Source organism: Apodemus sylvaticus, chromosome 7 (assembly GCF_947179515.1).
Source record: "Apodemus sylvaticus chromosome 7, mApoSyl1.1, whole genome shotgun sequence".
Taxonomy (NCBI): Eukaryota; Metazoa; Chordata; class Mammalia; order Rodentia; family Muridae; genus Apodemus; species Apodemus sylvaticus.
The window spans coordinates 98144671-98172177 of record NC_067478.1 but is presented as its reverse complement, the minus strand read 5'-3'; the positions used below and the strand labels follow the sequence as shown (position 1 = coordinate 98172177).

General features: G+C 49.7%; 1 protein-coding gene across 1 annotated transcript in view; it reads left to right on the top strand.

Moving 5' to 3' along the window:
• The window catches only part of Kirrel3 (kirre like nephrin family adhesion molecule 3), a 101277-nt gene that overhangs the window by 58695 nt on the left and 15075 nt on the right, over nucleotides 1-27507 (top strand). Inside the window, exons 5-10 of the mRNA XM_052188743.1 lie at nucleotides 7450-7600; nucleotides 13838-13943; nucleotides 19443-19591; nucleotides 21278-21405; nucleotides 22356-22482; nucleotides 26051-26151. Of these exons, the coding sequence (XP_052044703.1) occupies nucleotides 7450-7600; nucleotides 13838-13943; nucleotides 19443-19591; nucleotides 21278-21405; nucleotides 22356-22482; nucleotides 26051-26151 (762 nt within the window). The remainder of the gene's footprint in view (nucleotides 1-7449; nucleotides 7601-13837; nucleotides 13944-19442; nucleotides 19592-21277; nucleotides 21406-22355; nucleotides 22483-26050; nucleotides 26152-27507) is intronic.

Sequence of the window (27507 nt, the reverse complement as noted above, 5' to 3'; positions counted from 1 at the left end):
CGCAGTCACTACAGCTGTTTGGGACCATCACTGGTCCCCTGGGTCCTCACACCTGGCCACTTCCCCAACCCTAACCCTAACCCTAACCCTAACCCTAACCCTAACCCTAACCCTAACCCTAACCCAACCCTAACCCTAGCCCTAACCCTCACCCTAACCCTAACCTGCATTTACTAGATGTTGTGGTAGTGTCCAAACAGAGCAGTCCATAGGGCCCTGCAGGCCGGCCTTCCATCATGTCATAATGTTGGCTCAATCTCTCTGTCTCTATGTCCCCAGCTGCAGAACGGGATGGATAATACTCATGGCCACTTGTTAGGCTTATCACAGACTCAAAAGAAATCATACAGCAAAGTTCCTTGCGGGGCTGATGAGATTACCTCGCACTTGCTTTCGAGCCTGACTACCCAAGCCCCATCCTCAGGACCCACAGGATAGAAAGAGAGAATTAATGCCCACAAGTTGTCCTCTGACTCCCACAGGTGCACTACAACATGTGTGCACACAATACATAAACACACAAACAAATAGACAAATGCAAATCACTTATTTGATTTAGTTTTGAGACAGGGTCTCACTATGCAACCCTGGCTAGCCTGACCTTTACCTTACAGACCAGGCTTGCCTTGAACTTAGAGAGATCCACCTGCCTCTGCCTTCCCGTTGCTAAGATTCAAGCTGTGAGTGACCACGCCCAGCACATGTGATTCTGTCGAAGTTCCTTGTAAGGAGGATCGCACAAAGACTCTGTGTTCATTATTTCTCTCACGACTGACAAACCACCCGGGGAAAGCCACGTAAAGAAAAAAGGCTTATTCTGGTTCGGAGTTTGAGAGTGGAGTTCACTGTGGTGGCAGTCCTGGCAGCTGAAGTTTGAGGCTGCTGGTGCTGGACCCACCCATGCAGTGCGGGCAGACTTCAGAGCTTCTCCCTGAGGCCAGGTGCTGGAGTAAGCAGCTTGACATGTTGTAACTTTGCCTGCCAAGTCTGTAGAAAGAGGAGGCTTCGGGGTATTGAGGGACCGCCTCTCTCCTATCACTTCATAGGTATCCAGTCCTGGGAATCTAGGGTGGGGGCAGCCAGGATTCTCCCTTGTTCCTCCTGGGCCTGATACAAGAAAGGGTGTCACAGGGCGTGCATCTGAAATGTCAACAAATCTGCAACTCCAAGGAGGGAGGAACTGGTGATAGGAATGGAAGGGTAGGTAGTATGGGCTTAGCCCCAAAGCCAACCCTAAGGACCACTCCTCCCGTCCCTTCTGCTGCTTCCCCAATGAGGGCGACGGACCTACTAGGGGCCAGACAGAAGATGGTTCTGCTTTAAGAGCTACAGCTTTCCATCCCCCACTTCTTTGTTTTCTCCACTTTCTGGCTACCTGCCGACTCAAGGGGCTGTCAGCCTGCTACCCCCCTGTCTCCACTGGGCATGTGCTAAGATGAGCGCCACAGACCTCGCCACGGAGCAGGATGCTGGTTCATATGCCTCAGCCCCTCACTCTCTGTGGTCTCCTCCTCCGGCCTCTCCATCACACTGCATCTGAACTGTCAGACTTAGCGCACGCACGCGCACACGCGCGCACACATACACACAAGGATCTCTACCTTATTCTATGTTATGTGACGGCCACCAGTGCTCATTTACTCTATGAAGGACATCTCTTCTAGCCCTAGGGCAGAAGGCCAGAGGCATGGTGAAGGGGGCTTAAAAAGGAGAGGAGTGGGGGTTAGGGGAGTGTGGCACAGCGGCGTGGGAAAGGGGATGCCCAGGCAGACCCTTGCCTGGGCACCTCTGCCCCCTGAGGGACCACACACACACAGGCATGGTATAGAATAGAGTTTATTCAGAGTAGGGGATGGGAGTTAGTGGTAAAGAAAGGGGGAGAGAGAAAGAGAGAGAGAGAGAGAGAGAGAGAGAGAGAGAGAGAGAGAGAGTAGAGAAGTGGAGTGCAGGCCGGCCATGACCACGTGGAGAGGAGGAGGGAGCCCAAGGGGCAGAGAGGTGAGAGTATGTGGGAGAGCAGGAGAGCAAAGAGGGAGAGGAGGGGCAAGTAGCCCCTCTTATAGTGGGCCAGATCTCTGGGGCCAGGCATACCTGGCTATTGCCAGGTGGGTGTGGGGTGGAGCTTAGACAGAACCCCAACACATGGTCTCATGCACATGACATAGCACAGACCTAGGTTATCCATGAAATTCAGTTCAAATAACAACAGGTTATCTGAACATGGGCCCCTCAAGTGTCTATAGAAGGGGAAGCAGAGACATGAGACAGAGAGAGAGAGAGACAGAGAGAGAGAGAAACAGAGAGACAGAGACAGAGAGACAGAGACAGAGTCAGAGAGACAGAGAGACTGAGACACAGAGAGAGGAGAGAGACAGAAAGAGCGAGAGAGAGAGAGAGAGAGAGAGAGAGAGAGAGAGAGAGAGAGAGAGCGAGAGAGACAGAGAGACAGGGAGAGAGACAGACGAGGGGGGAAAAGAAAGACAGAGAGAGCTAGCGAGCACAGGTGGGGGAGGTGAGTGGGGAGGGAGAAGAGAAAAGGCCTTGTTGCCAGGCAATCAAGCCTGCTCAAGGCCTCTCCAGGCTGTTTGCATATCAATGAGCAGCCCTTATTTAGCACCGGAGTTGGGGCACCCACACAGACGGCCTTGCCTTCAGGCTGCCCCTCTCTAAGGGCTCAGTCTGGCTTTCCACTGGGTACCAGACGCCCTGGGAGGTTGGAAAGATCTGCCACCCACACTGCCCCCAGAGTGCCCTCAGCCCCCACAGTGCAGCCTCGCAGGCCCGTGCTGAGCAGGCAGAGCGGTAAATGCTTCAGCGACCTCAGGAACGCATCGCGCGCGCATCGCATCGGTGGAGCTGGGCACACAGACAAGAAGCTGCGCCAGAGCCAGTTCCGTTCAGACGGGCATTGAAAGCCTCACATAGTCACTGGAACCCGTGGGAAAGTTCCTTCGATGCAGTGAGTGAGCAGACGCCTCTGAACGCCCACAAACAGAAGTGGGCGCATGCGCGCAGGAGAGAGGTAGAAAGCCACTCTTGGAGACCTGAACTCCGACACATTGCTGACCATGCGATGCTGTCAAGGCAAAAACCACTGGTTTCATCTTAAAGGGAATAAGAGAGTCTATTCTGGAGCCATTTTGAGCAACCTTGGCCCAGGAACGTAGATTTAGGTTACTTATTCCAAATTACATCTTCTAACGTGAAAGAAGTTTCATGAAGTTTTTATAGTTTTACAGAACAAAGAAAGTCATAAGTCAAGCCAGGCTTAAAATACATTGGTGGGTACACCAGAGAGGCAGTTACAGAGAGATGTGGGAAGCTTCAGTATAGGCCCAAGATGCTGTCTTGAGCTTTTGGGTTGGTGGAAGCTAGTGGTGTGCTAAGTTAATAGATTCCAAAAAAACAAAGATGGAAAAAAAATTATCTATTAGTCACAGGTTATCAGTTCTTGACACAGAGGGGGCAAGGAATGGTTGTTCCAGAAAACTAAAACAAGCCCAAGATCAGCAATTAATTAGCCTCTGGACCTGCAACCTTCCAGTTTCTCCTTCTTACCGAAATTCTAATCAGTTGATCAGTCTCTGCAGACTCAGTTGATTTTCAGGAATTTTGTTCACAATGTCTATATAGTATATAGATGCCCAGTGCCTGGCCCCTATGTGTATACCAACATGGGCTGGATCACTCCAGATCTCCAGGGGTTGCCATCAAAGCCACGTCAATAAGCCTAGGGAACTGGTAGGCTGGGGTCTGGAGTCTGCTGCCACAATAGTACCACAATGGTACCACAAGGAGGTAGTGAGTGAGTCAAGGAACTGTGAGGCCATTATAATCTTCTCCCCCACCCAGCCCCAGAGCTGATTAGTATGCTGGTGAAAGGCTCAGTGCCCAAGGTGTGTCCCCAGAGACAAACTCTGTGAGGAGAGAACATAGGAGAGAGGTGAGTGGTATAGGGAGGAGAGAGGCAGGGAAGCAGGTCTCTGATGGAATCAGCAAATTGATAAAAATGTCCCACTTGGAAGACATCTTCAAGGCCACCAAGTCTCAAGGCTTCATTTGCATATGAGAAAAGTGACTGAGGAGACTTACAAAAGAGGAACAAAGCAAGAGATAAAAGAAGAAAGAAATTCAAAACAGAATGAGGGAAGAGATTTTAACCACTCACACCTCAAAAGACAATATTCAGGATAGTCGGTGGGAAGGAAGCCACACTTAACCAAGAATCAGTCCTAAAAAGATGGAGGAGCTTGTCATCCTCAGACACCGTCTTAAGGACAAGCGTACATAAAAGGGCTTTTTTTTCCATAGAGAAAGAAAGGAGATACCATGGGATGATGGGGGGGAAACGCTATGCACTGAGCAGGGACCAGCCTGGACATCCTGCATCTTTAGTCAAACATCTCAATTTTCCTACAATGTAAACCTCATAGCTGATACACAGGACCAGAATAAGAATATTACCTATTCTGGTGATCACCACACAGTCTGGGTTCTATCAGACTGAAAAAAAAAATCTTAATCATTCTTCACATTTTTCTTTGGAGAGGATGCAAGAAGGAGCTTTGCTAAGGACCACTCCCAAAGCAGGCACCAAGGTATACCTCCGGCCACCTCACACCTCTGCAGGCTTGAAGCTTCAGGCTTCCCTCTCCTGTCAGTCCACAGGTGTGTCAGTAGATCTGCCTGAGGGACCCGGAAACAGAACTCTCCTCCACAGGGCTGCTGCCCAGGCCGTGCAGCCTTTCTAAAAATTGAGACCTAGAGCCAGGTACACAGCCGGCCTTCTACAAGGGCAGTGCGCTACTGGGCCACTGCCTTCCCCTCATTTTCCTTTTTGTTTAATGAACACATCTTCCTTTTTCTCTAATTAGGTGGAACAAACAACTTGAACCAGAATTTTTATTTCCCAGAAAAGCACCCGCCTGGACACAGTAAATATGTCATTAATCATCTTTCCGAGGCGGAGGAACACGCTGGGCTGGGGAGGAGGAAAAGCAGTCAGAGGGCCTAATTAGAGCGAGGCCTCCCTGCTCCTCTCCCGCCCCCCTCCCCAGAGCCCCACTCCCACCAAAGTCCAGCGCCCTCAGTTGGAGGGGTTCTTGGCCGAGTCAAACTTACGTAAATGTCCCTTGTTAACACCTCAGAAAAGGAAAGGAAAGGCCACAGAAGAACAATACTCACCAACACTATCTCCTCTTCCCTTCCCTCCTCCCCCCATCCTACCCGGAGGTCTTATTTTCATCCAGGAAATTGTTCTTATTATCGCTTAGCTATTTATAGAGGTGGTGAGGTCTGCTGAGCGGCCCCAAGCCAATGTGGTAATAGGGTGCTGGCTGCAGCTCCCTTCCCACACAGGCTTTGGTTTGGGGCTAAATTCTACTCCCTCTATCCCTATTCTGAGACCTCCAGTTGGGCCCCTAGCCCAGAGGCTGATCCACAGACTGTGAGCTACTAAGACGGGCCAGCTGGACTGCTTGAACAGGCCACATCTCCCTCACCAGCCTTTCTGCACAGAGTTAGGACCCCTCCTGACAGGATAGAAAATACTAGAAGGCATCAAGCCACAGAGCCTACATCTGGCCAGTTTTATAGTTATGGGAGGAAGTTCAGGACGGCACCTCTGCTCTGTCTTGCTCTAGAATGTTATAGATTCCCTTGACCTACGCTAGGAACCACTTTTTCAGAGACTCATCTTAGGTGCTACTCAAGAGGTCGCATGTTTGGCCCCAAATTTAAAAGGGCCATGCCGAGCTGAGGTCCTAGAAGACTGGATCTGACAGCCTATGAGCTGATGTCAACTACCCCAATAACCGGCTTTTATGGGACTTGGTCACGGTGTAGTCACCTGTAAGGCCCAGGTCAGGTGCCCATCAAGGAGTCCATCCTCAGGGGAACCTACTCTAAAGTGTGAGTCCCAGCTCTGCCCTCCAAGTTCACTCTGAGCTCACTTGCGAACTGCTTCTTCTTTGCAACAATTCTGAGAATGAGATACAAGGACATTGTTGTTTTATGAGTGCCTTTCACTAAGTAGAATCATCTATTCCCTAGCTCCAGTCCAGGTAAGACAAGACTGCATCCAGCCCTTTCGCTATAGAATGTCAAGTACCTTCCCAGAGTGGGAGGCCTTTAAGTCTAAATAGACTCCAGTCACACCTGTGGTGGGCAGTTGCCTACACCCCATGCCCCAGGGTGGCAGTCATAGCGGATGAACTAGTTACAGGATAGCGCTAGAAAGCAGGAAGGAAAAGCAAAGACTCGTGGCTCATGCTCATCCCTTGTTGCTTGCACATAGCTCAGCACCACAACTTGGTGCCTAAAGCATGGATGGGGGGAGTTAGGTGATGGTGGTAGTGGCACATGCCTTTAATCCCAGCACTTGAGAGTCAGAGACAGGCACAGACGCATCTCTGTGAGTTGGAGGCCAGCTTGGTCTTCAGAGCAAGTTTCTAGAGCTACACAGAGAAACCCTGTCTAAAAAAACCAAAGGGGGTTGGGGGGAGCACATTGTTAGGGTTATAGAAACTAACAAATTGAAGCCACCAAGCTGCCAACCCAGCTGGGTGGCTTCAATGGTGCAGAGGCCTTCCATGTCTCTTCTAGCTCACGGCAGCTCCCAGTGTTCCTGTCTCTGTGATCATCACGACATAGGCCTCATAAGCCTGATCTGTGTTGTCTCCTGATCTATTAAATGGTATCGTCTGTAAATGAATGTATTCTAAGACTGGGGTAGACACGAATGTGGGGAGGGGGGCAACTCTTTGCAGAAATGCTTCTTTTACTACCACCTTGAGCATGAGTCTGGGAAAGTTTCACCCTCTTGATGAGCCTTGCCTGTGTCAGAAGGAAGCAACAGCATCTGCCCATGCTGTGGTGTGGCAGCGGCTTTAATGAGATCAAGAGGTGCAGTGAGTCGGGAAGGCACAAAGGTTTACTAGGCAAACATCAGAGGTGGGTACACACAGGCGACTAACAACCCTACCTGTGCCTGCCATTGGTTCCTAAATGTGTCACCCTTCCACAGATTCATTCCTTCTGTCTGCAGCAACCCCTCCCCTTGCATGCTGTAGATGCTGAGAGTCACCAGCACCAGGGGCAGAACAAACAGCTGCTGGTTACATTTTAAAGAGGGTCTACCCAAGATCTGGCTTCCATTAAACTAATACCGGTATCCGCTGAGCTTTTGGCTTACAAGTCCAGGCTATTTTCACACACCATGACAATCTCTCTAGTTCCTTTTCCCTGCCAACATCCAGCATACAGCCAGGCAAGGGCTACAGGGATTTCCCAGTTCTACATGGAGACTGGAACCCTGGTCCCCTGAGCCAACCCTACCAATGCTCACCATCCACGGTTCTCTCTTCTCTGAGCTGTGGTCTGTCTTTCACTCGCAGGCTATCTCCGCTCAGTAACACAGTCCTTCACTTCCTTCACCACCTCTCTCTCCAGACCCTGCTTCGAGACGGCAAACGTGAGAGCATTGTCAGCACACTCTTCATCTCCCCGGGAGACGTAGAGAATGGACAGAGTATCGTGTGCCGAGCCACCAACAAAGCCATCCCTGGAGGAAAGGAGACCTCAGTCACCATAGACATCCAGCGTGAGTACCAACTGGCCCTCTCTGGCCTGGCCTGGCCATAAGTTGGTAGCAGCCCACGTGGGTGCATGTGAATATGCAGAATCATGTGACCTGTGCATGTTCACAGAGGCCAGAAGAGGCTGTTGGGTGTCCTCCTTGATCACCTTTGCCTATTCTTTCGAGGCAACCTCTCTCCCTGAGCCTGAGTGTATGTTTTCCCTTCTAGGCTAAAAACCATTAAGCCCAACTATAAATGTAATCTTTATTCACCTGGGTGATTGTTGCCTCCAAAGCTTTCTGCTTCATTCTGCTAACCTAGGCCTAGTCCTGGAAGCTTCTAGGTGCTATACAATCTAATCTACTGCTAAATAAACTTACCCTTTTGAGTTCTGACTGGCTGGTTCAACTCAGCTGTTCTGGATCAAACTCTCCTCCAAACTGACTGATTCAATAGGATTCTAGCAATCTGTTCTAATCTTCTGGGTCCTTCTCATTCTCTGGCTTGTTCTGTCTTCACCTGTGTCCAGCATATTCTCTCTCTGCAACCTGTCTCTGTGCAACTGTCCCAGTAAAATGTCTCCTCTCTCTCTTAAGTAGCCTCTCTTTCATCGCTTCTCATGAGACTCGGGCACATCCTATTCTGTAAAATCTTTCTCTGATTTGTCACTCTATCTGCCACTAAATTAGACATTCCATTCACACATAGGTGCTTCCCTCTACAAACTAACTTTACCTTCATTGTTTGGGATAAAAGGTATATTATTAAGGGCATGTCTGTATTCCAGCCAGAGGGATTAAAGGTGTGTGCTAAAAAGTTGAGCCACACCACAACAAGAAACAGTTTTTTTTTTCAGTAAATAATACAATCTTGGAGTTCACGGTGTGATCAAATATCCTGCAAACTCCAACAGTTCTCCTGTCTATAGCCTCCTTGAAGCTGGAGTTAGAGTTGTACACAGGATGCCAGTCTGGGTACTAGGATTAAGTGGGTACTAGGATTAAAAATCTCATCCTCATGTTCACGTAGCAAGAGCTTTTAACTACTGAGCCATCTTTCCAGTTCCATCACACTGATGAATTTAAAAACACTTTCTAACAGCCCTGGCTCGTTTATGACTTCTGGGTTCTGGGTTCTACACAGCTCTTCAGGGCTAACAGGTCCATGGGAACTGTGTCTTGGGATTCTCAGAGCCTGTTTTGACAGCCAGAGGACAGACGTTTCCTCTGAGCAAATCCTAACACCCTTTAAAATACAGAAGGAAGAAGAAATGTTTATTAAGTATTGAGTGAGGCCCAAACACCCTGGCAAACAACAGCTCTCCTCCCCTTCCCTCCCTTTCCCTCCCTTCCCCTCCCTTCCCTTACCCCTCCCCTCCCTTTCCCTACCTTTTCCTCTCCTCTCTTCTCCTCTGACTGTATTGCTATTTGCTGTTAACAAACCCCTGCTCCATGCCAAGCTTGTTCCTTCTATTCCTCACTCAGAGCGAGTGAGAGCAGCAGCAGAATCCTTACCAAGCCTAGGGCTGGGAGACAAAAGAGACAGGAGAGCCAGACCTCGGTGGCACACACCTTTAATGCCAGCACTCAGGAGGCAGAGGCAGGAGGATCTCTGTGAGTCTGAGGCCAGCCTGGTCTACAGAGTGAGTTCTAGGATAACCATATCTACAGGGAAAAACCCTGTCTCAAAACAAAAAGGAGACTGGAGAGAAGCAGCTTGGGCAATGCTCCCCCATCCTGGGCAGTGCTCCCCCATCCTGGGCAGTGCTCCCCCATCCTGGGCAGTGCTCCCCGATCCCAGCCAGGATCCCACCCTGGGTCTCAGCATCACCCAGCAAGCTGGTGAGCCACTGCGCCTAGAGCGAAGCTCAGCTTTGGAAAGCGGGTAAGATGCTGGTTTGGCATGTGGTTCAACACTCAGAATGGACACATTGCCATGAACTGGGTGGCTTCAGATTTGTCACTTCACTCTGATAATTTAAATCTCTGGTCTGATTTGCTGACGATATCCAAGATCTCTTCCTAGTCTAGGAACAATCAAAGCTGAGAGCTCTCTCTCTCAAACACAAGCCAAATCTGGGGGAAATGAGGGTGGAAGACAGTAAGTATCCAAGTCCCCTGCTTCCCACCTGCCATTTGTGACACTGTGGCACCCCTGTCCTCCTGCCTCCCAGTCCCACTTAGGCAGGAGGCTATGACAGCTACAGAGTCCCACATGAACATAGTTGTTCCCCAAGATGGAAGCCTTGACAGAGAAAGTTGGAGGAAAAAGAGCATCTCTGGCCCAGACTGCTATCTGTTGTCCCAAGAGAACCTAGGGACAAGAGTGCCTCCATGACAGCATCCCACACAGACGCAGGCTTCATGCTTCCCAGCTGGGATCCTTCCAAGGTAGTAAGTACTGAATAGAGTGGTTGTGATCCAGCATTCTCCCTAGTTTGAATTCTGGCTTTGCCAGTTACTGATTGGCCTCATTAGTGAATTGGTTTGGGCCCTTAATTTCCTCATCAATACATGAAAGGGATCGTGTGTACCTCTTAAAGTCACAGTTAGGATTAAATGACATCATTCATGTCTACTCCTAGCACCAGGCATGACATATTTTGATTAAAGTATATGTTGTGGTTGAAATCCACTGTGGCGGGTGTATGGTGATCCTTCCCCAGATGTCATCACAGCTGTATCCATGGGGTCCAACACTCCATTTCCCCTAGTTGGGAGGTGTGTTTATGTATACCTAACAACAGGGTCCAACCTTCCTTCATGCCTTCCTCCTCCTCCTCCTCCTCCTCCTCCTCCTTCTCCTCCTCCATCTCCTTCTCTCCCACCACCACCTCCTCCTCTTCCTTTCTTCTCAAATTCACTTGCTCATTCAGTAAGCATCCAACTGTTTGCAGTGGACACCACAGGCTGGATCAGAGCCGCCTTTGCAAACCTGCTCATTTTCTCAGTCAACCACGAAGTCTCCAAACTCAGCAAAAGCACATTTGTTGTTTGTTTCCCTTGGTCTTTATATGTTACCCAACGGAAGACAAAGCCCCCAGATTGAGTAATGGGAGAGAAAGCGCAACACACACACACACACACACACACACACACACAAAGCCTCGCCACATCTGGACTCTGTGTCCAGCTGCCAAGTTTCAAATGGATATGCTATAAAATCACTGAGTCATGAAGTTTCTCTCTGTACACGCCACACTTCCCTGAAAGTGCACATGTGCACACACACACACACACACACACACACAGGTTGCTGATGGAAACACTAACAGTCTCAGCTGTAACATCTGTTCAATGTGATCTCAGTTCCACCCTCCTGCAAGTTATGCATCCGACATCTCAAGTGGGATTAAAATCATGTTTAATAGTTGGGTATGACATAAACTATTTATACCTCTGGTACTTGGCAGACTCCTAGAAACTCACATCCTGAGGAGAGGAATGGAAACGGAGATGTGGCATTCCTGAGCCTGGGGATAGAGATGCAAATGAAACTGACCGCAGTGGACCCCTCTGGGTCTATTCTCCTTAGGCCCTAGGGACCAAGCATGTTACAAGGGAAGGAACCGCTGATAACAGGGTATACAGGGAATTCAGCAAATGAGAACCCAGGAAGGGTCCCCCAGCAGGCAGATGCTCCACCTTCTGCTTCCCAAGGAATCATCACTTTGTAAAGAACACCAGGAAAAGAATGAGTGTTTGAAATTTCTCCCTGAGCTCTGTAATGGGGATTTTTGAACTGACACCATCATATCAAGCAAGAGTTGGACTAAGGTCATCTATCCTGCACCAGGACTAGATTTTACAGTGTGAGGCTAGCAGTGGACAAGGGTCCCAATGGCAATTAACAAACTCCTTTGCCAGAAGGGATGCTCAGCTTGGCCAGTCTGCCCTGCACAGGACAGTGAGATCCTGAGTCGGCCTTTCCTGAGAAGCTGTGGGGAACCACCGGAGAGATTCTATAGGACTTGCAGGGAGAGTTGCTGTGAATCTAGGAAGTGAGAAGAGATTCCTGCTGATCCCTTGCCACAGATACCTTAGTAAGCCCTTGAATCTCACTTTGAAAATCTAAATTTGATGTGGATGAAATACCTACCTGTATCATTGTATACTAAAAATCTGACAGAAAAACAAACAAACAAACAAACAAACAAACAAGGTTTATTTCAGTCCACAACTTGAGATAATCCCCTTCACGATCAGGTGGCCCCATTGTTTTGGCTGTGGTAAGAAAGCACCTCATGGCAGGAGTGTGTGCTCTCAGAGAGGAGGCACCTCCCTGAGGGCCAGGGAACAAGGAATAAAGAAGAGACTGGGATCTCACAAGCCCCACAAGACCTCTGTTAGACTTCCCACTGGCCCCACCTGTCTCAAAGTTTCCAATTCCCCCTCAATAGCATGTCTCTGAGGACCAAGTCATTAACCCATGACCCTGGGGGGAGGGGGCTTATGTTCCACAGTATAGCATCACAATGTTCCCTGTAACCCCACTAAAAAGATGCACAGGCGAGCTACTCTTGTGCCAGATGAGCCAACCTGTTTGCAGTCTCCCTTCCAGAGGTAGGAGACAAGGTAAGAGAATAGACACAAAGGCAGGCGGCCATCTACTGCTCAGACCTGGGGCTTTTTGCCGGCATCTGCAGATAGCAACCCAGATCAGCCCCTGTGCCCACACCTAGCGCCCAACCTGAGCAGCAGTTCACAGACAGAGAGGGAGACAGAGGTTCCAACCTCCAAACTCAGTCCACAACTTAAGTATGATTCTCAGAACCCTCCTATAGTCTGGAGCCAGGAGCTCAGCACAGGAGGATAGAGGCGCTCCCTGGGGTGCCCCACACGTCTATCCCCCATAGCCTCTGAGAAACTGGATATCCGCTGCATTTTCGGAGACTGAATCCACAGATAATCCTTGTGGACTTCTGGTACCCGGCCAGTCATTGCCAGGCACTAGTTCAGGAGATGAAGCCCCGGTGCTATTGAGGCCATGAGAACTTAGCACCCTCTAACTCAGCCTGGGACTGCACTCCAGCCAGGTTTCCAAGCCCTGTTGAGGAAAACACTCTCCCTCCCTTCTCCTGCACTTTGGATGCCAAGATGCCTGGAAGTGCTGGGCCCAGGCTTGGGAGCTATAGGGAGTACAGGGAAAGCATGAGGCTGACTCTCCCAGAAGGGAAAAGCCACCAGGCCACCAGCCTGTTCCCTCGGCCTAGGTCAACTTCTCTGCGTCTCTGCAGACCTTCAGTTCTGCTAGCCACACCCTTCCGTTCTCACCACCCCCAGTCTCTGTATTTCTCTCTCTCTCTCTCTCTCTCTCTCTCTCTCTCTGTCTGTCTCCCACCCCCATTTTCCTGTGTTCTTTGTTTCATATGTTCTTTCTCTCCAATGCCCTGTCATTTTCTACGTGGTAGGTCTCCCTGGCTTTCCTGCGTTCTGTACAGTGTCTTAGTCTGGGCGTGTCTGTACACAGCCTCATCTCACTCATTATCCCCCTCCCTGCCCCCATCTCCAGATTTCTCCTTTTCTTACCCTTCTGAAAGCCTCAGTAGGTTTATCTGTGTGCCTTTCTATCTCTCTACCTCTCTCTCTCTTTCTCATCTCTGTCTCTCTAGGGTCTCTGTCTTTCCCTGTGATTATCACTTCCTGTCTCTATGTTGTATGCTTCGCTTCCCTCAGTTTGCCATGCCCACCCCCAAACCACGTGGGTCCCTCTGTGGGCTCGCCACCTCCCACTCCCCATCTCCTCCACCTCAGACCATTTAGCCCTTCAGAGTGCGGCCTCTTACAGTGTCAGATGAGAAACCAAGCTGCCCCAGCTCAGGACGCTGAGGGCCTGCTGACACCAGTCGGGACTCAGCAGAGATGGAAGAGACCCCACAGCCTTTACATGGAGAGAATCAACAGACATTTCACGGACAGAAAGCTTGTACTGTGTATGGGTTGAGAGGCCCTTCCCGCCACTCCCCTCAAGTGGAGTGGAAGTTGTAGCTAGGCTGCACGTGTCTGGGGCTGGGGAAGGCAGTGCACCAGAGATGGATGTACAGTTCAGGCCCTGAGTCACAGAGGGAGAAGCACTCAGCACCTGGGGCCATCTGAAGCAGCCGCTTCTAGGGAGCAAAGTCGCCTCTTGCTTAGGCCTCCCTCCCTCTCAGGGAAATCATCGGCATGGTCCCTGGGCAACAGCATCCCTGGCTTGGCCCTTCCCTGTCTTCCTGCCCTATTCTTTCCCTCCATCTGTATGTGAATCTCTTCTCCCTGCAGATCCACCGCTTGTCAACTTGTCGGTAGAACCACAGCCGGTATTGGAGGACAACATCGTCACGTTCCACTGCTCTGCAAAGGCCAACCCAGCTGTCACTCAATACAGGTGAGCATCGCTGCTGTGAAGACAGCTTGGTCTAAGGCTCCTTCAGCCCCATGCCTGTCATGTGGGATGTCACACATGGCTACAGTATTGCTTCACAGCAGGTGTCCGAACAGCCTTTACACACACACACACACACACACACACACATATGCCAGACCCACCTGCTAGCCAAACAGGCCCTCTCTTTCGTTCAAGCTCAAATGCACCCCCTCTGCCAAGGAATCAGAAGGTGCCACCCCTCCTTCAATGGCTTGTTTATTCCATATTTCTGAAATGACAGAACAAGGCTGAGACACATGTTGAAATCGCCGGCAGAATGGGTAAGTCGGTGTACTTAGCACTGTATAGTTGGCCGGAGCCCAAAGGGCACCTGGAATCCTGCTGAGCCACCCCTCACCCTGTACCCTCATCCACAGAACTGATAAAGGCATCACTGTTTATCACATGCCTGTCTCCCCGCCTTCTGACCGAGTTTCTCAGAGGCAAGAACTGCAATTTAGTCACTTACGGCTCTCAGCATGCAGCGTACCGCACAGCATAAATGAGGCATTCCTTACATGCATCTGACTGATCAAATAAACCTTCAGAGCTGCTCCTCTGGGCACCTTCCTGCCTGTGCATATCACCACGCGGCATTCCAGAAGCTAAGTGATCTCAAAGGTTGATGTTTTGTGGAGCTTCCTGTGACTCTAACTTCCCATCAACCCAGGCTTGATGGTAGAGCCCAGGACATCACTTCCACTATGGCTACGAGTTATTAAGCTGCAGCTTCTGCAAGTGGCAAGAAAGATAATGGTCCCAGCCCAGGAAGGCAATGACTAGGGATATGGAGGAGAGGGAAGACATGAGGCATGAGGCCGAGTGGTCCCAGCAGGTGGGAGAAAGGGCAATGGGCCACAGAGAAAGCCACGGTACTCGAGGTGGACATAGTGAACTGCTCTGGCTCCCTGCAGCGTGGATAATAGGGCAGCAGTGGGGACTGAAATCAGGAAGGCCTACAGCCTTTCTATCCATCCCTTCTGAATTAACCCTTGCCTCACTGGAAGCAAGAAGATCAGATGGCCTCTGATATCCACCAGAAAGATAAAGAGCCTCCCATTCCCAGGAATCCTATTGTCCAGTCGGGTCCTGAGCTGGTTTTCCCTGAATCAGGCACTATCCAGGAGTGACAGAAGATTCAGAAGGAACGAAAAAGGTGCTTCTCTCTGGGCTTTTAACTGTCTCTGACATCCCTGTGCTTCTTCCCTGTCTGCTCCAGCTCAGGGTCCCTAGACAGGTGTGCTCTTCCCGGGAGACACTTCAAATGCCAGTTCCTTTCCCATCCATAAGCATCCCCCACCAGACAGGCAGACAGCCTGTCCATTGACCATCACAGCAGTCCCCAAAATGCCTAGGCAGCCTAAGAGACCGGGACACTCAACTCCTCACTTCGATGTCACCACCTGACTCCCTGTTATCTAGGGCCCAGTGATCTATTGGGCATGTCCCCAGACAGTCAGCAGCCTTCACCCAAAGGCCCGAAGGCCTCCACCTGCCTTCTGACCTCAGCATGGTAGCCAGGGGCTGAGTCTGATTCGAGACCCGGAACAGCAAGAAGAAGGAAAGAATATGAGTGTATACAGGGACGTCATTTTGAAACATGCGTGATCAGACATGAACAACTAACAAATCTGGGTGAAGAAAATATGGCAGTTAGAATGAAATTAAAACTTCTTTCTATTTGAAATGTGTACTTCTTCAGGCTAGCAGTGTAATAACTGAACACGGGGAGAACACGCAATTCCCCTAGACTATTGGGTTCTGCAGGGCTCCCTCCCTTCCTCTCCTACTCTGAAGCATTCTGAATCCTACATGAGTTCCTGGTCAAAGAAGAGAGAACAGAGTAGTGGTTGGGCCCCCTGCAGATGGTCACTGTTCTTATTTTGCTACCAATTTCAGCCTTCTGATGAGCTGAAGTTTCTATGGTTGTGGAAGGACCAACTTGGACTTCCTTTAGGCCTCATAAGGACTTAGGAGCTCTTCTGGCCCCGAGGAAGAGGGAAGAGGGCTGGGCTGTGAAGGTGAGAAGAGATTTGGGGCTCCTGTTCAGCCCCTTCCCCGCAATGAAGTCTTACCCGCAGCATCCCAGATTCATTTTCCACATAGCGCTGAGACCCAAGAGGAAAGGCCTTACACACATCTTTATCATAAGTACATTGGTTTTCCCCCAAATGACGTTGGCAAGATTACAGGGATCTTTGTTTCTTCCATTCGTTTATCCTGATTGCTTCCTCCCGGGTCCATCTAAGAGGCTGTGATCTCTGAAATTAAGACCTGTATCCTCTCTCAACCCTACCCTGGGGTGGGATCCGATGGCACATGGAGGCTGCCACTCCACTGCCTGAAGGAACCCACAAGAAGTGCCCTGGGCTTTATTTTCTGAGGTCTTGGGCAGATATGGGATTAAAAAGAACACCCCTGCCCAGATGGAGCAGGCAGGGGCTGGTTGGCACACCCACCTGCCGCTGTGATGTGTTGGGTCTCTCTCTTGATTCTGTGATATAAATAATTAATCCTCTTACATTTGTTCAGACCAAATTAGACATTGATTGGAAAGGCTGAAGGCGTTCAAGCAGGATCTGGGAGGGATGGTGATGCTGAGGGGACAGACTGGGCAGAGGCAGCTGAGGCACAAACTGGGAGGGCAGATGTGGGGTAAGCAGGAAGCTGATCTTCGGATCCCAAACACTGTGGCCCAAGACTGGAATGAGATATTCTTAGCTCATGTGCTTCTTGAAGGGCCTTCAGAGATCCATTTAATGTTTGAAGGAAGTAAGGGAGGAAAAGAGAGACTGTATAGTCAAGATATGAGCAGAAAGCACTTAGGGGTGGGGGGAGGGGACTCACCTTCCTGAAAGCCCTGGGTTCAACTCTCCTCTGAAATCCAGTCCTATAGGCAACTCTCTCCTCCTTCCACAACCCTGAAACAGGAAGGTCATGTCAGAGCATCCTTCCTGCCTTCCCTCCTTTGGAGTCTCATGGTGAGCTGGTTCAGATCTCTTCGGAGGCAGAAAACTTCCATGGCAGGCTGTATCCTAATTCTTCCTCTTTGGGTGAAAACAAAAGCCAACTTGGCCTAGAAGGTACAACCACAGATCCTGGAGTTCGGGTTACAGGCCTGCTGGGCCCCAGATGTTCTGACCTTGGAGAGCTTGGCCTTCCCTAAGTGAGTGCCCCAGGAAGAGAGGGAAGAAGCTCCCAACTTCTCTAGGATCCCCCAAAGAAAAGCAGCCTGCCTATCTGAACCAGCACCCCTGGGTGCAGACACAGGCCCAGCCCGAGCTACATGCTATAAGCATCAAGTGCAGAGATAGCTTACCTGAGCCTCCCCCCACCCACCTCTCAGCTATCAGCCTCGCTGCAGTATCTCTCCACCTGGAAGCCCTCCCTTCCACGGGGCAGAAGGAGTGGAGGCTGGACACTGATCCCCAGCTGTGTGTCTGGAACAGAATTAATCCACCTCAGGCAGGGGCCGTGCCTAACTATTAAGTCTGGTCATTAAATTAAAGTTAGGAATTGAAACGACTCATGAATAACTCATAATGGTTTGTTGGGAAGCTCCTTAAGCTCTCGGGGAGCCACGGCTTGCTCTGTTGTTAAACTATAATTGTTATTATTAATCGTGTTCTTAATAGTTACTCGATATTAATTCAAGATAATAACCACATGGAGCCAGTCTAGGTGTTCCTTGGGATGCAGAGAAGTGGCCGTCTCTCTTGGGGCTAGACAAACCGCACTGAGCCAAGCAAGGGCTAAGGAAAAGGTGGAGGAAACAGAACCTGTATGACCAGGAGAGGTCCAGGAACGGAGAAAGGAAGGGAAGAGAAGTTGCTGTGGTCAGAGGATGGCGAGTACACAGACCAGTTGTGGGCCCTAGAGGCCGCTCCAGCTTTACAAACAGCCCGAGACAGCTGCAGATTTCCAGGAGCCTAGTTAGAAGTTTTATGTTTTCGAAGAGTAAATGTTGTAATTTAAATGTAAGTCAAGGAACTATAAATGCTTTTCTCTTTAGAATCTGCAATCTAAATGTACACAAGCATATAAGCATGTACGTGCATACTCACACATGTATGTGTGCCTCTGAGGCACACATATGTACGTGTGCACATGCACCTGCATATACAAACCCTCAATAGACAAAGACATGCACATAGGCATGCACATATACACTCACACTTGCACATGCGCACCCTCACATGCACATGCATACACATATATACATGCTCATGCTTTCACATATTTATTCACCTGTTCTCATGCATAGATGAGTATATGCCTGTGCATTCACTTACATACATGCAAACCCAAACCCCTTCTATGAACACATAAGCACATATTCACACTTGTATTCATGTAACTCCCCCATGTACACATGCACACAAGTACACACAGGCAAGCCTTCATGGGCACACACATGTACATTCTCATGCTTACAGGTGCACACACATGTATGCACACAGACATACACATATATATGTATATATACTTTTTAAACTTTTACACATATAAACCCTCTCGTGTACACATATACACATATGTATATAGGTGCATAGGCACACTTGCACACAAGCAAACCCTCATAAAGTACATATATGCATACATGCATATACTCCTGCTTGCACGCACATGAAAAGCCTCATGAGCATATGTGTACTTTCCCACGTGCACACACTCACATGCCTCTTTGTGCACACGGTAGTCACTTGGTGTCTGGTCCAATATTGTAATCACTACCCCAACACTGAGATCAAGTGATGCCTAAAGCTTTTTAGTCTGTTCCTTTCAATATGGTACTGATACGCTCATGAGCTACATTTCCCACCCACCAGTCCACACCCAACCAGAGCTAATGGATCTGAGGCCTCAAGTATCTACCCTGGGAGGAAGGCTGAAAGACTGACAAGAAGACTGGGGTGGGGGCACGAGGAGGGACCTCATGGGGCAGAAGCTAAGAGTTTGCTGAGTGAGCTCATAACGCAGAGATTCCAAAAACGACATCTTGTTACCTGTGCAACAAGTTACCAAACTTCTTGAAGCCTATTTTATCTGTGAGCAGGGGGGTGCACACGTTCACATGTGTAACATGTATAGATACATTCATGCATGTATAGGGCATGCCTCATACACCCTCACCTCTGACATCATACACTCAGCCTCCCTCCTTTTCCTACACGGCCCAGGTTGGGGCCCAGGATAGAGCTCAGAGTAGTATGGCCAGGCTGTCTCTTGTGACTGAGAGCTGGATTAAGAACTGGTCACCATGGGATGGTCAGCCAGGTAACACCTCCCAAATAACCTACTTGTCAAGTGCCTCTGACTGCTTGGTGACCATGACTCAAAGGCATGGTCATCCACATGACTACCTTGTGGGTACAAGCTCACCTCCTCATTTTCTTGAGGGATTGGTGGGCCCAGCTTCCAGCAGGACACCCTCCCACAGACCTCTGGCCTCCATTGCAGGTGGGCCAAACGGGGTCAAATCATCAAGGAGGCATCTGGGGAGCTGTACAGGACCACCGTGGACTATACATACTTCTCAGAGCCTGTATCCTGTGAAGTGACCAATGCCCTGGGCAGCACCAACCTCAGCCGCACAGTGGACGTATACTGTGAGTGTGGGGTCGCAGGGAACCCTGGGAGCAGACAGTGGGTGGTGTGTGGCTGAGACTATAGCTAGACTCATCACCCAAAGCTCAGTGTACACGTTGTGTTTACAGCTTTCCCTAGTGCCACTCCCATTTAGATCCTTGACTCATTTCTAAGAGGCACCATCTCATAGTGCAGTGACTAGTTACTGAGGGCTGGGAGGACTGACCAGCGGGAATCAAGAAACAGCGCTACTGTTCTGGTGCCCGAGGACCCCAATCACCTCCCAAGGGCCCTACCTCCTAATACATCTACACTGGTGCTTTCAACATGTAAATCTAAAGGGGACACATATAGTCCATAAGTATATCTTATTATCCCTATTATCAAAATGAGGGAGATGGACTCTCAAAGGCACACAGGGAGTGTCAGGGTGAGGACTGAAGCCAGACAGTAACCAAATCCATCACCAAACACTCACTTCACTGTCCCACTGAGGGGACTCAAGGACAGCTCTCTTTTCTCACTGGTGGCCCAACAGATGAAGCCAGCCTACTTTTGAGGACTAGCCAGATGGGAAGGAGGAGGAGGAGGAGGAGGAGGAGGAGGAGGAGGAGGAGGAGGAGGAGGAGGAGGAGGAGGAGGAGGAGGAGGAAGAGGAGGAGGAGGAAGAAGAGGAGGAAGAGGAAGAAGAAGAAAGAAAGAAAGAAAGAAAGAAAGAAAGAAAGAAAGAAAGAAAGAAAGAAAGAAAGAAAGAAAGAAAGAAAGAAACAGAGGCACACACCTCTAATCCAGGCACTCAAAAGTCTAAAACAGGAGGACTGCCTTGAGTATGAGGCCAGACAGGGCTACATAGTGAGTTCAAAGCCGGTCTGAGATGCTTATCACAACCATATATATATATATACTTAGTTCACATACTACCCATAAGTTTGTGAACTTTTTAAAAGCACTTTCACAAAGTTGACTTTGCCTGACTGTTACATCCCACAAAGACTCAGTCGATGTATATTGTCTTACCTGTTCATCCTGAAACTACTCTCCATCTCCCGGTTCTAGACAACTAGTTCTAGTTGTCTTCTCAAAGAAGCACTCCAAGATTTTTCTGCACAGCTCTCCGCATCACCCAGCCACTATATGGAACAGGCTTGGTCTACAGGCCATGGTGTTGGACTAGGTCAGACAAGGCCTCACACACACTGAGTAGAGGTGCCAGAGGTGGGGCCAAGAGCTAGTCTACTTCTAGAAAGCTAAAAAGGGGTCTGAGGTGTCTTGGATAGAAGACACCCTGTAAATCCCTAGGATGGTGGGCCAGCTCATTTCAAGTCATGGTCCCAATGACTTTCTGAAGCCAGATGAAACAAGAACTTTAAAAAGAAGAGATTGAAAGGTAAGTTGAGGTAGAAATTGGCCTAAATGCCTTCTTCCTGTGACTGGTACCACCTACTCTGTAAACCCAAGAAAGGTTGAACCTGGACAAAAGACATCTCATCCTCACTTCAGAGTCCCACTCCTGTACCCCAGGCTAGCCTCAGAAAATCGAAACCTAGAGGAATGGTTTGATTGAGGTGATTGAGGTTGAAGTGGATTGAGGTGACTAAGGACTCAACTGCCTCCCATTGTGGTGCTTGTGGAGAGAAGAGAGCAGGAAGCCCCCCTCCAGCTCCTCAGCCCTCCTGAGCCCATCTCCTCTTTCCTCCCCATCACAGTTGGTCCTCGGATGACCTCAGAGCCTCAGTCCCTGCTGGTAGATCTGGGCTCAGATGCCGTCTTCAGCTGCGCATGGATTGGCAACCCGTCTCTGACCATCGTGTGGATGAAACGGGGTTCTGGTGTGGTGAGTCCAGGGTCCTATGGCAGAAATTGGGGCATAGATAGTGGAGCAGGCAGAATGGTTTGGGGGAGCCCATCTCTATAGTAAGCCAAGGGGTCCCAGAAAGAAGAGCAGGAGCTCAAGGTCTCCTGTCCTTTGTGCCCATGTCACTCTGAACACTACACGTAAGGCAGTTGGCCCTAGCACTAGAAAGATTTCTAAGTTTTCCCCAGATAAACTTACCCTTAGTCACTGGGTGATGGTGGCACATACCTTTAATCCCTGTACGTCAGAGGCAGGAAGAGCTTTGTGAGTTTGAGGCCAGCCTGGACTGCAGAATTGAGTTCCTTAACAACCAGAGCTACAAAAAGAAATTCTAACCTGGAAAACCAAACCAACGAAAAGCATTACCTTTAATCTCAGCTCTATGTGTTGTGGTCAGGCAGAAGGAACTAAGCTTTGGGTAGTCTGTTATGTGTCACAGCCGCAGCACGGCTCAGGTGGTGTCATTGCTCCCTTTAGATGGCTGAGCCTCTGAGACAGTCAGGAATAGCTAGTGTCCAAGACTAGTTAATATCATCACCTCCAGCTACCTCCCAATGAGATGCTAATAGTGACTCAGAGAACCTAGATTCACGGGCCCTCCACATTCCATTGTGGGATAAATTTACCCATAGGGAGCTGGGAGGTCCCAGAAGGGTAGCATCCTTCTCTCCCTATGAAGAAGCCATGGGTCCTTGGTTAGTGAACCCCACATTCCTGCCGCCACCATGCACTACACCCACAGGCCTGCATATGGAAAGGGGTCTCCATGTGCGTGTGGGTCCCCTCTCAAAGCCTTAAGGGCACTGTTTGTATCTTCACCCCCACTTCACCGTGGTGTTTAAAGAGATGCTGGAGTCTGAGTCCGCAATCTACCGCAGGCAGAGAAAGCCTTCCCTTACTCTTTGTATCTGATCCTCTTCTCCTTCTAGGTCCTGAGCAATGAAAAGACCCTAACCCTAAAATCTGTCCGCCAAGAGGATGCTGGGAAGTATGTGTGCCGGGCTGTGGTGCCCCGGGTAGGAGCTGGGGAGAGAGAGGTGACCTTGACAGTCAATGGTAAGGGCCCCACTCAAACACCACAATGGAAGTGGGAAATATGAAGGAGGGGAGAGTTGCAAGGCATCTTGGTACCAGGTGTTGTCCCCAAAGGGGAGGTTACTGACTGACTTGAGGGATTATTGCCCCTAACACAGCACTCGGTCTGTCTGTGGAGGTAAAGGCAAGCTGGTAAGTTTATGGATCCTGCCCTCCTTTTCAATACCTTCCAAATGATCTCAAGAGAGAAGTGTGACAGGTGATGAATTTTATCACAGCCAATAAAAAGAGGTCAGAGGTCACAGGGTGACCATATTCCTTTATCTACCTTTTGACCCAAGGTCCACGACAAGGCCCATGGAGAGGTTAAGGGGCGCACCTCTCACTTTTCCTGATCATCCACTTCCCATTATATTTGGGCTGCTCAGGCAGAGAGACATATCACCATCCCCAGGGACCAAGCCTACAGGGTCCTGGTGAGGTCGCGGAGCAGGTCTTTTCCTACATAGTGAACATAGCCACAGCAGGAAAGTGTGCTCACAGTGGGAGCTCACTGACGGCTGTTTGTGAAACACTGAGAGGTAGTAGTATCAGACCTGACCCGGATGCTGGGATGAAGGTGGCTATAAAAAAAGCTAGAACCAACTCCGGCCAGACTCAAGAACTCTGGCAACAAGATGGAAGTCTCAAGATCCTGGTTCAGTGCCCACTCAGGCTATAGTCAGAAATCAGGGTTGACTCTTTATAGGAGTGAGACACACCGAGGCCTAAACACCACCACCACCGTGCACCGCTGCTGTGTGCTGTTGGCTGCCTCAGATCAAAGTCCTGAGCTTCTGGACCTCATGTGAGGCTGCAGGGTCCTGGCCTGAGAGCAGGGCGTGAGGCAATTCTGGAAATGATCTGAAGTAACTGTATCTCAACGCAGGAAGCCACCCACAGACAAACTCATCTCTTCTTCTTTGTGGGAAAAAAAACAAGCTCAGCTTGATGTCTTCTCAGCGTCCCTGTGCTGTCCCCATTACTCAGCTCCTGCCCAGTGGTTCCTCTTCTCCTCCCTCCAGAAGGGCAACTGCTGCAGAGAGATGGTCAATCTACTCGAGCTACCCAGACTGCAGAGCATTCACACATCACCTCTCCCTGGCATAACCCAGACTCCCAAGCCCTCCTGCCTTTCCTGTGTGTCCCCAGGATGCCACCAATAAATTGGCACTGCAGGGCTAAAAATAACAGCATCTGATCGCGCCTCCGTATATCCATGGCAACACAGGCTGCAGCCTTTTCCTGCCGCGCCTGTGTCTGACACTCGGCTCAGCGCGCCAGGCCACAGTGAAATCGGCAACCCTCCCCACTACCCGCTCTGGGGAGGGCGCTGAGGAGCCAAGATGTCATGCCTGTTGTCAGCCATGACCCCCCCCAACCCAAGGCAAGGGACCCTCAGACACACACTTATTTGCCTGGAGCTATTAACTGAGCATCCTTGTATCTAGGGGAGAGGAAGGAGGGGCTGGCATTTTTACTGTTGTGTTAAGACATTCAGGCATTTCTTATTGGGAACTTAAAAAGACTTTGGGGGAAAAAACTCTTCCCTTGCTCCTGGGAAACACTACACACACACACACACACACACACACACACACACACACACACACCACACCTCAGAAGGATCCACATTCCAGCCTAGGTTCTGGCATCCAGCCAACAGTTATTCTGTCCATTTTTCCCCCTCACCCTGCATGGCTTTCTTTCCTGGGCTGCTGGGCAGAGAACAGCCGAAGGAATCAGCAAGAGGAAGAAAACTGTCCCTTGCTTATTCTCTGCTAGTCACCGTGAGACTGGGGCCTGGATGAAATGACCTAAAGGGAGGAGCCTGCCAGCCTCCACCAGGGCTAGGACTGTCTCTCCTGCATGCAGTTTGAGACCGGTGGAGAGGTGGTGAGGCTGGTAGGTGGGGCTCTGGTGGTGTCTAGAAAACAGCCATCTCCCAGCCCTCCTCCTGTGAGTGACGGCCAGGCCTGTGGCCTTGGGAAATGAATTGGCAACACTAAAATCCAAGCTGGATCAAAGAGGGTACCAGGAGAAAGGGGGAGATGGCTGCCAATTACCCATTGGTTCTCTGAGCCCAGTGTCCTTTATCCTATTTTTTTCGTTTTCTTTCAAGAAGCCTAAAAACGTATATGTATTTGTTGACAGCTTTTAGAGACCCATGAACCCCTTGGGGATTCCCAGTTCCTGGGAAAGGAAAGGAAAAGGATTTTTTTATGCCATCATCACTTAGTTCAGCGGCAAAGCAAAGCATCGCCCAGATGCCTCGGGATGTAGAGCTGCCGTGGCCTGGGGCCAGCAAGGAGCCCTGAGCAGGAAAGCCAGCTCCAGCCCGCCTCTAAAGCCTTCTGAGGACAAAGCTCCTACCTTGAGGTCTCCCGTGTCTGTGCACCAGACAGAGCTGTTTCCATTCCGAACTCAGAAAGCCATCTCTCCCAATACCTGTTTTTCCCCTTGGCTGAGAACCACTGATAGAAATGCAAATCTGTTTTAATTAAGGTGGTTAATAAACAGCAATTATGTTTGCAGCAATTTTTGTTTTGTTCCCAGCATAATTTTGCCTCTTCTTGGGATCTCTCTCCCTCTTAGCTATCTTTCCTGAGGTCTAAATCCCAACCATCACCCCAGGGACTGGGAACATGCGAGAATGTTTTCATCCCTACCCTCATCCTTCAATCAGTCCAGTCCAAGTTATCTGGAGATAAAGGACAGTTAACTGGAAGTGTTGGTGAGCTGGGCTTCATTCCAGGTGGTATCCCTTGGCTTACACACACACACACACACACACACACACACACACACACACACACTAGTTGGGATAATACTGGGTCCGTTTGGAGCTGTGGTTTCAACTGGTCTGGCTGGTTGTGGAGAAAAGCAAGACAGTATGCTAGAGGATCTTCTCAGACCTGTATAGGATTAGGCTCTGAGCTTAGCTGGCCGACTTCCCTTTTGCAAAGTTAATTCCCATCCTTCGTGAAGGAACAGCATCACTTTCCTTTCCTCCTTGGCCCAACAGATAGCCAATTTCTTAGGCAAGTTTGCCCTCTGCTGGACAACTGAGAAACTGCTTGAATTCCAACAAGAGAGCAAGGCTGGATGGCATTTTGTTCTACTCTCCCTCCTTGCAATCTTCTCCCATATTAGTGGTTGCCGCGACCCCCACCCTTCCCAAGCTCACCGTCTCCTTTGTAAAGCATCCCCCATCTTCATATAGAATTTATTCTCTCTCCTCCGAAGCCAGTTAGTTCTTTATCTGCACCACTCCTGTGGCATGAATACTCACCACCTTCTGTGTTATTTATGTCTTCTGGGAATTCTGTCTTGGACGCATTCACTCGAGCTCCCAGGAGAGGTTTACGATGGAATGCCTAATTTATCTTCAGGTCCTCTGCCTCGCACACTGCCTTGCATGCACAGGTCTTCTGTAAACGTTTGCTGAAGGCTTGGATTGGTGAATACACTTGTGAGCCCATCAAAAGAGGGTACCAGCTGGGGCTCTGCCCTTCCTGCCTCCCCCAACATGATGTCATCTTCCCAACAGGACCACCCATCATCTCCAGCACACAGACCCAGCATGCCCTCCATGGAGAGAAGGGGCAGATCAAGTGCTTCATCCGGAGCACACCACCGCCTGACCGAATTGTGAGTGCTCCTGGGAGGGAAGGTGGTGAGGTACCCGCAGAGCACCTACCCCCAGCATCCAGGGGCCACTTCTGCCTACACTGTGTGCCCCCAAATCTGGAGCAAGCCTTGGAGCTTCCCTTCCCTTCATTGGGATGAAATGATACCTATCTGTGTCTTGGGGCTATACCCTGAAGATGAGCTTAAGAGGAGGCAGCCTCCTGTCTCAGAGCAGGCAAGCTTGGGTATACATGCCTCCAAGTGCTGACATTGATGATTCGGACTGAATTAGGCACCCTGAAGAAAGGACAAGCAAAAACAGCAGCAGGGACGGACAACCCATTTCTTTTTGTTCCTGGGCTCAAAGTCAGTATCATAACATTGTAAACTGGGTGCAAAGTTTACTGCCAGCAATCCTGGGCCTCCCAGAATTATCCTCTTCTGGTTCTTCTCCCCATGTCCAGGAGGTACTCCGCGCCTTCCTTATGGAGAAGGCCCCTCTAAAATGGCCTTTGTATTGTCCTTTCTTCCTCTAACCTCTTAGCCTTCCAGGGCAGACCAATCACAGCCTCCCAACTCCCTCCCTACTCCCAACCCCCACCCCCAGTCCACCTTCATTTGCACCTTAGTGTTTACATTTCTTTTATTAAGGAAGACTAAATTTTAAAATTTATTATCATTATGTGAATAGGATGTACAAGTGGACTGAGTGTTGTGGTGCATGAGTGGAGATCAGAGGACAACTTTGTGAGATCCGTTCTCTCCTTCCACATGTATGTAGGTTTTGGAGATCCAACTCAGGATGCCCTGCTTCTGTGGCAGACACCTAACCCACCAATCCATCTTTCTAAACACAACCGCTCTCACCACTGATCTGAACCTGGTAGCTGCTCTAGAACAAAAACAAAGTATAGGAGAGCGCTTTGTAGCACTTCTGAGGGCAAGTGTTATTTTAGTAATCCCCCCGCCCTTATATTGGTGTCTTAGTTACTTTGTATCAATGATATTGGTGTCTTAGTCACTTTGTATCAGTATAAGAAAACATGAAGACCAAGGTCATTTACAAAAGAAAGCATTTAAGTAGGCTTACAGTTCCGAGAGTTAGAGAGAGTCCATGATGGCAGAGCAAGGGCATAGCTGCAGGAACAGCTCAGAGCTCATATCTCGATATGCAAGCAGAAGGCAGAGAGTACACGGGATGCAGCACTAGCCATTTTGAAATCTCAAAGCCTACCCCCAGTGACCCACCTCCTCCAACAAGGCCATACTTTCTAATCCTTCTCAAACAGTTCCACCAATGTAGATCAAGTCTTCAAACATACACGCCTGATGGGAGCTATTCTCATTCAAACCACAGCAGATGGTCTTACTAGAAGA